At 33.3% G+C, this 11,006-nt stretch overlaps 4 protein-coding genes across 4 annotated transcripts; 1 reads left to right on the top strand and 3 right to left on the bottom strand. All coding sequences in view use genetic code 12, as the record gives it.

Annotated features, from left to right (window-relative positions):
- Positions 1-159: 159 nt before the first annotated feature.
- Positions 160-1,788, top strand: J8A68_002481 (uncharacterized protein; the record flags this gene model as incomplete). Its single annotated transcript, XM_049406236.1, has 1 exon — positions 160-1,788. One exon carries the CDS (start codon positions 160-162, stop codon positions 1,786-1,788), a length of 1,629 nt encoding a protein of 542 aa, XP_049264212.1.
- Positions 1,789-1,907: 119 nt separating this feature from the next.
- MRF1 (Mrf1p) lies at positions 1,908-2,975 on the bottom strand (the record flags this gene model as incomplete). Its single annotated transcript, XM_049406235.1, has 1 exon — positions 1,908-2,975. One exon carries the CDS (start codon positions 2,973-2,975, stop codon positions 1,908-1,910), a length of 1,068 nt encoding a protein of 355 aa, XP_049264211.1.
- Positions 2,976-3,465: 490 nt separating this feature from the next.
- On the bottom strand, positions 3,466-5,276 carry J8A68_002479 (uncharacterized protein; the record flags this gene model as incomplete). Its single annotated transcript, XM_049406234.1, has 3 exons — positions 3,466-4,545; positions 4,643-4,972; positions 5,106-5,276. 3 exons carry the CDS (start codon positions 5,274-5,276, stop codon positions 3,466-3,468), a joined length of 1,581 nt encoding a protein of 526 aa, XP_049264210.1.
- Positions 5,277-6,657: 1,381 nt separating this feature from the next.
- J8A68_002478 (uncharacterized protein) lies at positions 6,658-7,218 on the bottom strand (the record flags this gene model as incomplete). Its single annotated transcript, XM_049406233.1, has 1 exon — positions 6,658-7,218. One exon carries the CDS (start codon positions 7,216-7,218, stop codon positions 6,658-6,660), a length of 561 nt encoding a protein of 186 aa, XP_049264209.1.
- Between the last annotated feature and the right edge of the window lie 3,788 nt (positions 7,219-11,006).

The following is an 11,006-nucleotide window of genomic DNA, read 5'->3' as shown; positions in this document are numbered from 1 at the left end:
GCCCTGCTTATAAACAATATTAAACAATTAAATATATTATACCCCTTTAGTTCGACCTTCTTCTGTCAGTCATTTTTTTTTTTCATTGTCTCCTTTTCTTTACATATAACCAACTTGACTTAAGTTACATAGATACGTATCAGTAAGTAAATAGAAGTCATGCTGTCATATCCAACTACAACCTTTAACGACATCCCTCTCGATAATCAACTATTAAGTTTTGATAATAATACAGCAGTTAGTAACCCTTCATCAACAACATCTTCAAATTCTGCTACTTCTGCAACGACAATACCAACTCCACCTTCAACAACATCTTCTCTGATCAACAACCCTGGTGATCTTTCCCCCACTAACAATCAACAACAAATGAATAATTTCCAAGCTCATTCTATGCAATATCTGAGACTGCAACCTCAACCTCATCCAACAGATTTTATTCAATCAAATGATAATAACGATACTACTTCATCTTCAATGCCAGTTTATAAAATGTATCAACATAAAAATTATTTACCTCATAATCAACGTATATCAAATATAGCTTGGAGAATTCAAAATAAAAAATCAATAAATTCTTCCGCTACAACTATGACTCCAAGTACTTCTTCTGGTGGTACTAGTGGTGGTGGTATTACTAAACCTATAGTAAGATCAAACTCATCAAGTGGTAGATTTGGTGCTAGATCAAATTCATTATCTAAAGCATTAACTAGAAAAGGTTCGATTGAAGATCCTAATTTAGATGATTTTGATTACGTTGCTCATATAAGAAGAATATCTCAAGAAGATTATAAACCAGAACTTAATAATAATAAAACAAATCCAAATCTTTCATCCTACATAAATTCATTAGAATCAACTTTAAAACAAAATAATAAATCTCCTTCACCTTTAAATTCAAAGAAAGGTTTACAATGTACAAATTGTCAAACTAAAACTACTCCCCTTTGGAGAAAAGCAAATAATGGGGATTTATTATGTAATGCTTGTGGATTGTTTTATAAATTACATGGGGTTTTAAGACCTCTTAATTCAACATTAGATACCCCAGTGACATCAAAAGAACCACCAAAGAAGGTTACTGGTAAAAAGAAAATTAATAAAAACGATAAAATCATTCTGAATTCAAATACAAATATATTTAATGGGTTAGGTGAACAAATCCCAGTCTCAACTATGAATGATGTTTATACCAAAAATAATAAAATCATGGCAACAGCTACTAATAATAATAATAATAATGACCCATCTGGCAATACAGAAGATATAATGAATTTGGATTCATTCTTGGATTTCAATGTAAATGCAAATAATTTACATTTAGATACTAATTCTCATGGATTATCTTCAAGTTTACCTGTAAAATTACACCCACAACAACAGCAACAGCAACAGCAACAGCAACAACAACAATTTACTCCGTCAGCGGTTGATGATATTGAAAAATTATTTACTATGAATTATGATATATCACAAAGAACAGTGTTTGATTTTGATCCTTCTCCCATGCACGACAACAACCATATGTCACCAGATCAACAATTTATGATGAATCAACAATTCTCAATGCCATATCCTCCACAACAACAACAACCACAAATGCATCAACATCAACAACAACAACAACAATCACTTCATTCTCAACCGGTACAACCAATACCCATGCACACTCAAGATAATTTGGATTTGATAGATCCAAACTCGGGTGTATCTTCAAATAACTTTAATAATGGTGGGAATAATGGTAGTTGGAATTGGTTAGATTTTAGTCCAGCTGCCTCATAATGAATTACTCTGTTGAGTATATCTTGCATTTTATTATCATGATGTTTTATTTATTGTATAATTTTACTTCTCTATAAATATATATAGACGGAAGAACGCTATTTATTAACTAAATTAATTTACTCATAAATGATTACTTGTTTACCATTCTTTGAATCTGCAATTGATTTCAATACTACTGATTTCAAATCTTGAGTCTTTGGATTATATTCAACTTTATTAAATTCGACATCTTTAATTTTCCCAGTTTGATATAATTCAATTAATTTATTAATCGTATCAACTTTCAGTTGGGGATTACGTTTTGTATTTGCAGTTAACCAATAAGAAACTGTTGTCAAATTCTTAAATAATTGCAATCTTCCGTCATATTTAATTTCTGGACTTCCGACTACTCCATATGAAACCAAAAACCCATCATTACTCAATGATGCGACTAAATTAGGTACAGTGACACCACAAACACTATTTAATGCAAGTCTAACATTCCCATTATTAGTTACCTTCCCAATATCGAATTCAGGAGAAATGAATTCCAGTTCATTGATCACTTTCGTTGCACCCAATTCATACAATTCCTTAATCTCTTCTGCCGATTTCCCATCTCTAACAACCGAAATCGTAGAAATATTCATCAATCTAGCAATCTGAGTTAAATATTTACTCACTTGAGAATTACCCGCATTCTGAATCACCCAATCTCCATCTTGCCAGTCCTTAACGTATTGATTCAAGATTTGATAAGCAGTACTTGGATTAATCGAAATCGTAGCCGCTTGATCCAAACTCAATCCATTCACCCTAATCAACGGACTCCTATCCTCGTCACCTACATTTACCAATGCACAGGTTCTCCAAGTTCCAAATCCGGGGAGTTTGGGTATGACAATATCACCCACTACATACCCTTCCACTTTTTCCCCCAATTCGATTATTTCATAAACACCTTCGTTTCCAGCTACATGTAGGGCCGGGTTGGGTTCTGATCCAAGATCGGTGATTGTGCGGGGGACATTGTATCCGCCATAGATTTGTCCGAGGTCGGATGGATTGATGGGAGTGGCTAATGTCCGTAATAGGATTTGATTGGGGGCGATTGGGGTGGAGATTTTGAAGTGGGTATTGGATAAGACTTGGGAGAGGTCACGTCCGTGGTGGGTGTATGTTACTGCTGTTCCTTGAATCATTTTGAGTTGGTGTTGTTTTGTAGAGAGAAAAGAAGAGGAAATTGATTTTTGAAAAATTTCCCACGGGCGGGATCTTGGACTGGTTTTATAGGGTTTGAGCTTTTTTGGTGGTGGGGAAAAAAACTGTGGGGATTTCCGGATCAGAAGTTCCGTAATTTCCTATTAGTATTCTGTATTTGACACCACACCCTTTGAATTGTTATATTTATAGTATAAATATTGGTTATAGGATGTTCTGTATGTTATTGGGGTTTATTACCAAATTGTTACTCTCCAGGAAATCAAAGAATTGTGTTTATGCTGACATTCGGAATTTTAGGGAAGTTTCCCGATATGCATTTCCGTGTAAAGATCTAAAATAAACTTTTTTGCAACCATTGGAGTTTTAAACTTTGTATGAAAACAGTAAATTAATTTATTATTAAAAGTATTTAAGAAACAATATATATCTATATAATGTATATAAAAAATAGTAAGATTAAGTGAAGGCTTATAAAAAGTACCAAACTTTAACGTAAACGGAAAGAGCAGCAATAATTCTATAGATTATTAAACAAGCAACTAAAGCACCAAAAGAAATAGCTAAATTTGTATCAAGATTATAATATTCAAGAACACTTTCACCAGTAGTTAATGAACACTCTTCTACTGGACATGAAAATACTTGAACTTTAAATCCCATTTTGATAGTAATATTTGCCACGTATTTTATTGGATTGATCCAATTAATAGCTTTAAAAAAGCCTGGTAATTGAAGTGACATAGTACCTCCCATAAATGCTGCAAGCGTCATAGCGGTGGATAAAACATCAGTAGCTATACCAACCCTATCAAACATACTATTAATCATAATACCCAATGATTCACCAATATTAACTGAAACACATGAACCAAAGAACATCGTGAAAAACATACCAGCATTTCTAGGTAATCCAACAATAAATACAACAAAGGCACTAAATACTAAACACGGAATAATTTCAAGAGGTAGTTCATTCAATAAATATGCTGATGTGAATACAAAAGCACCACTAATACCATCTTCATATTCATTATTGAAGATATTTCTTTCGGTTGGATATAACGAAATATTATTAATCATTCCAATAAGTATCATGGAAACCACATTCTGAATTAAACCAAGTCTATTAGTTATACCCTCTTGAGTATTCCCTAAAGGAGCAAAGAATAAGGTTTGTATAATTGCAAGCAAGAATATCAGTAATACTCTAAAAACTGCCAAATCTTTCGATCTGAAAGTACTAAGAGTTTGTCTTTGAATAATTGTAATTAAACTTGACCAAAATGGAACTGTTGCAAAATGAAACATTGGCAAATCTATTTTCCTATTACCAATGGGGGCAACAAAGTCAACTGGTGTAAGACTCCAAGAATTAATCAATCGTTGTACATTGGCTTCCTTTTCTTCCCTATTAACATCTTCTAAGGAGGAGGAAAGTTGATCAAGGAGGAAATTAGCAGTATTGCAACCAATTGGAATATCATATCGAAGTGTGGAAAAATACTCATAAATATCTGACAAATCACCATCATTTAACAACATTACAGTCTTTTGCCATTAACAACAATCTACTGAATTCATTAAGCATATCTTCATTGGGTTGATGAATAGTCATCAGTTGTTTTGTTCTTCTGTGCTAGTTCACCAAGCAAAAACTAACTATTGATAATGTAGTAGAAGAATCCAACCCAGAAGTAGATTCATCAAGGAATAAGATTTTTGGCCTGCTTAATAATTGGGAAGCAATTGAAACCCTTCTTTGTTCACCTCCTGATAAACTAATTTTAGCTGTATATCCAATCACTCTTGTATCTTTCAAATTCAGGATTTCTAATGTATCCAACAAGGAGGAAATGAGTTGCTGTCTTTCTTCTTTGGTGCGTTGGGGAAGAAGTCTTAATTCTGCTTGATATTTCAATGTTTCCCAAACTCTTAACCCAGGTAAGAAGATATCATCTTGAAGAAGATATGAGTTCTTAATTCGTTTCAAGTTTGGCTGGGGTCGAGTATTGAACATCACCCTCAAAAGTTAAAGTTTTATTTTTGTAGTTTAGTCTGGTAGATAGTGCGTTTAATAAAGTTGTCTTCCCACTTCCTGAACCACCCACAATGGCTAGCATGGACCCACTATCTAAATCGAACGAAACGTCATCTAAGATTTTGGGGTTTTCATTGTTTTCAAGATCTTTATCTTTGATGTTGTTAACTGTTACTGACAAGCTTCTGACTTTTAACTGAACTCTTTCCGATTCAAGTACTTTAAGTACTGATGCTTCCATGATAATACAATTTAGTTTTGGATACTTTAAGGTTTGTGAAAATGGACGGCATCAGGAAGAAATTGATCTGTTTAAACATTGATCATTCCAGTCAAGAATGTGACCTCCTAATTAATAGGAGTGTTATTACTTTTAGAGATTACATTTAGGGGTTATCATTAACAATGAAATGATTTATATTATGATCGCAGCATCGAAATCTCGCGATGTAACATATTTTTTTCCATTTAAACAGTTAATGATACCTGCATAAATTTGCAGCCAAAAAAAAATAAAACGGTGTAAATTTTATTTGCGCTTTTACACTAGCTGCAGGAGGCTTAGTCTCTAAGCGAAACTCTAGATCCTGGTTTTCTTGCAGGATAACTCTTTTGGAACAACAGTTTTTACTTATTGGAATTTTTTTTTAACATATGCTACACAGTATACTACCATCTCTTACCAAAAGAAGATATTTAGAACTCCCACGCAGTATTGGTATAATGTTTCGGAAACTTTTCGAGTCACTGTAATACCACAGTGAGGCTTTTTACAAATAGGGAACATTCCCTCGCATGACTCAGGAAACCTTATAGGGACAAATTTCGTCGCGTGACTCATGAAACCTTATATACTCATCTATAACACTATAATCTGGGGCATTCGGCAAATGTTCCATTGGCCAAGAAAATTTCCTGTGGATTAACGCAACTCCAGAAGCAAAAATACGGATCAGGAAACAATATAGATCTGAAAGGTGAAAGTCTTCTTTCTGGAAAGTTAAATATAAGACCTAATAGTCCACTCTTTATTGATGAAATGAGACCAGAGCTTGTTGGATGTGTCCTTGATGTCTTCCGAATGAGCTAGTATAATTGGTTTCTAAAAAATGTAGTTGTGAAGAATGTCATTACATTGGAGAGTTTAACCCGAATGGAGTTCTATCCCGAACCGTTTTATAAGTGACTCATTTAGGTATAGAATATTCTGTAGTTGTTAAAAAGCCTTTCATCCAATGAGCTCGATAAGGAGGTGGTGTTAGAATTGAAAGCACTACGTTATTCAATTGCAATATGTAATATTACTTTCTGTACTAACGGTAGGGAACTAATATTGTAGTTAAACTAAGGAGCTCTATTTCGAGCCGTTTTCCGAGTGACTCATTCAGGAATAGAAGATTCCGACGTTAGTCAAAACTTATGAATCCAGTGAGCTCGATAAGTAGGTAGTGTTAGATTTAAAATCTACGTTCTTCGATTTTACTGTGGAATATTACAAGCTGTGATCATTATTGTTGGGGAATAATATTGTAGTTAGACTACAGGTATATATAAAGAAATCAAGTATGTAAGTCCAATAATTCCAAGAAAAAGATAGCAAACTGAGGGAGAACCAAAATGATTCAATGTGGCAATTGATACTCCAACTCTTTGATCCAAAGATAAAGAGCCAAGGAAAAAACCAGAAGCTTAATATTATCAATATCAATCTTCATTCCAAATTCCTTTTCCAATGATTTAGCAACCTCTTGATTAAATTCATAATCATCCATTCTCATTTCATCTATCCATGAATTCTGTTGAAGAAATCCTAAAATATGAGGACTGTGATAATTTGCATACGATAATTGAAGAATTGCATTACGGGAACTGGGAATACTCTTGAGAGCACCATTTTGTTTGATCTCAAAAACTGCCCTTTGTACACTTCCAGGAATTTCCTGAAGGAATTCTATAAAAGCTTCAAGTCCGGATGATTTGAAAAGTAACATGGATGTAAAGTTAGTGGCTATGGCTGTCATGTGGAGGTTTAAATTGAATCTAATACTACGGAAATAAATGTCATAAATGATTTTTGAGTGTGATGAATCTTGTAGGTTTAATTTCACAGTATTATCATCGTCATAAGGGACAGGATCTTGAGTTATTTGAATTACGGGGTATGTGTTAATTTTTGTTGCCATTGCGGATTAATCGGAGGGTAATAAGGGTAATGTTAAGTAATCAGTTGGATAAAAATTTAGATCTTTTTCTTTGAAGATATATTAAACAAATTCTATGACTTCCTTAATACCTTTTCTTTGATAAGTAATCTTAAATGTCAAATATGCGAATAGGAGTAGGGAGCTTGGGCAAACGTTCGGGATTGTTTCCTTTTTTTCGCAATCGCACTTCTGTGGGGTGTCACACCAGCCCTCGCCTTATCTGTAAAAAAAAATCCAGCTTTTTCTTCTCCAGATTATTATTTTTCGCCTCAGTTACACGAAATGATAAAATCGTTCAACGGACTGAAAACAGATATCTGCAAACGACACTAAGGAGACAATTCTTAATAACAATAAAGCAATTGCGGTTGCTGAAAATTTCATTAGCCGATAGTGTAGATTAATGCAGTTTTGCTTGTTCGGGAAATTGACTCCACCATTTCATAGTCCGAAAGTCGTTTCAGGGCAATATAAATGTATACAGTCTGAACGTGAACAATAGTCTGAACGAAGGCATTACCGTAAAATCTAGAAGCCAGTCGGTGGAGAAGGTTCTCGAACAATAGGTTCACTCATGCAGTCCTTTAATATCCAATTATGTTTCGCCATGGATGTATTCTAGAATCTGTTTCGGAAAAGCTTAATATTGAGGAATAGAACTTAATTTTCTTTTGTTGTGTGAATTGCTTCACTCGGACTTGAAAAATAGCTAGGTTGTTCGAATCGGTAGAGGAATTGATGAAGATGGATCATTGGAACGGTGTGATCAATGGAATGGTGTGATCAATGGAATGGTGTGATCAAATGCTCTTGTGTCAATGGATATTCCAACTTACGTGAACAAAACAAAATAAGCAATGCAAGCCAGGTTTGGAAACTTGCACGATATAGTTCAAACAATAAGGCTGAAAGTTGCTCCCTCTTCTATTTTTTCAATTTCGGAATTACAAATTTGTTATTTGCAACCAACAGAAGCAAGCCAGCAAAAATGAATTTCTTATACAATTCCAATCATAAATAAATACTTAATGGGCATCTTTGAACAATTTCCAGAATGTTACAAGTACAGTTGGTTGTATCTCTGTCCGCTGATCACAGTATCTGCTGTCAATAAGAAACCTTGGCTCAGAACTCAAGGGGTCCCTTCGAATGGGCCTCTGAAAAGAAACTTTGCAGCCCCTCGTTATCTCTTTCTTTCCCATATATGCGTCACGAAATGAATAGATTAACATCCTATTTAGGAACGGCATCCCTGGCTTGCTATCTATCAGGAAAATTATTTTTGATGCAAACTTGAAAGTCTCAAAGAATATTATTGGAATTTTTCATTAATCATTATTACATCATCATCTTGCAACGAAATTTACACTCGCAATGAACCTTTTTCGAAACCAACACCTAAAAGTAGTACGTCAATAAAGAAAAAACAGAGCTACGAAGTTCAGAGTCTTTTTAAATATAAAAGTTTCGGGCGTTTTTCATTTTCTCCTCAGTTGTCTGTTACGTTTTGTGTCCAAATCTTAATCTTATTTCTCGATTTTGTGCTACACCTCATCTATCAGTCCACTTCTGGGAAGGAAAGTTCGGTAGAAAAGGATGTAGCGTGGTGTTTTATTAGAGTAGATGAAGCCTAGTGGCTCAGTCGTTAACTTTAGCGTAATTACATCATGACATCATGACATCAGTATGGTTAAGTTAGATTACATAAAATACCGCCATACTTTTAAGATGTTGCGAAATTAATATTATTTTAATATTTGGCTTACGGAATGATGAAACAAAGGAATGATTTCGAGGAAATGAGGAGGAGGGGCAATCTTTTGCATAATTGCTCATCTCGAACAATATAACTTCGAACAATCTAATTTCACGAAATTTTCGAATTTAAAGATAAAAATAAACGAATATTATTTTAACTACTTGGGGATAAGTTATGAACCCCCTAGGATGAAAACTTGAGATTTTCAGCCATTGGACTTTGGTAAAGTTTTCAGGTTGATACTAAGGTCTCGGTGCCGATTAATAGTCTGGACTGTTTTGTGTTCAGACAAAAATCAGAAGGTTTGAATAACTTTAAAGTTTTTTTAATATTGCTGTTAATTGATGCAATTTGCAATGTTCCACTGGGTATAAAGCACAAAAATAAATCAGTAGATTATTTAGACTTTTGTATATTTGTTACAACGCGTGAATTCAAGAAAAAAAGAGAATATTGACACATTCCAGGGATACACAGAAACTGGCTTGATCTAGATCAAATTTGTAGACCTTCTATCCCCTTTATGAGGTTTATGCTGGTAATTTCGCTTATGATTTATTACAGGTTGTAATAACCAGTAACAAGTAATAAGTTGCTCCACTGTTCATATGAAATTTCCAAACCTCCTTGATTTTTTTTTTTCGTTGTGTGCATCTACGACGACGCAACCTTAACAATAAAATAGTAAATAAGGAGATTTGAGAAAGGTAATCAGCCTATAAATTTAATAATCAAGAATTTTTGCAATTGAGTGTTTGATCTGAGAATTCCATAGGATTTGTCTTTAATTACTAAAAGTGTTGTTAATAGATAATTTTCGAAACGTGTAGTGGTCGCATATTGAGGCAGAGCAGATATTTTAATATTAAAAGGGCTGCAATTCTATTTTTAGATTGAGTGTCTCAAAATATGTGAGACTGAAAAAATTAACCCCCTTTAGGGCCAAAAAAAAATATTAATGGACTTTTAAAAAATATTCCGAAAACAATGCAGTAAAAATAATTAAACTTACATAAAAAATATAAATAAGAATTGTCATTAACCAAATCGATGAAATGAAGATAAACAAAGAGAAAAAGGCTGGCTGATTGCAAAAAATGTGGGAAAGAGAGATCTAGAAAGACTATCAACTGATTTACGTCATTCAATTTTTAGTCCCTGATACTAAGAATTTGAGGGTAGTCATCAATTTCATTAATTGGGCAAATTTCTATTTTCTTGACCGTTTGTTTACGTTTAGTCCAGATCGGGCAAAAGCGAGAGAGGAAAAAAAAATGAATGATTAAATTACATCCTGTGCTACACTGAAACCAATGTTTATTTCAAGGTCGTACTACTCTAAGATTAAGACATATCAGAGTTACTCTTGGAAAGAAATCACCTAGTAGTGATTACAGCTGGTGAGGTACATGCTGGAAATTGCATTGACATTGTTTTATAATAATGAGGTGTGAAATATAAATCTTTTTTTAGAACACATGGAGTGCTTTTTTTTTGCCGGTTCTTTTGCAACAATGGAAATTGATTCTTAAACTGTACGAAGTTAACCCTAATTTGTAATATTATCTAAATTCATACTTCTCCCTTAAGGGATATAATTCTTTGTTGGAAATTTTTCAAATTCAGTTGTGAACAATTAGAAATAATAATAATATTCTGAATTCCCGAATTACTATTGCTCCTCCTCCTCCCCCCTCTACAAATTCTCTTAGTAATTCTATTATTAAATGAACTTTTGAATTAAAGTTATTAAAAAAAAAATAAGGATGAATCTTAAAAAATAAATTTACGGTTGTGTTAATTTTACACTTTTTATTTTTTTTATTTTTTATTTTTATTATATTTTATTTTTAAGAATTGAAGAGAAAGAAAGAGCGGTCACTTTCTACATTTTCTTCTTTATTTCTAAATACAATTCTTCTTCTTCGACTTTAATACTCCTTCTTTTTTTTTTACAGCCTTCTTTACAATTTAGAATTTCAATTGGCAAATTCATCCTTTGGTTATT

The sequence above is a fragment of the Hemisphaericaspora subhashii genome (genome assembly GCF_019202705.1).
Source record: "Hemisphaericaspora subhashii strain CBS 10753 chromosome Unknown scaffold72, whole genome shotgun sequence".
Lineage (NCBI taxonomy): Eukaryota > Fungi > Ascomycota > Pichiomycetes > Serinales > Debaryomycetaceae > Hemisphaericaspora > Hemisphaericaspora subhashii.
The sequence above is the reverse complement of the archived record's forward strand: the minus strand, read 5'-3'. Positions and strand labels throughout refer to the sequence as shown.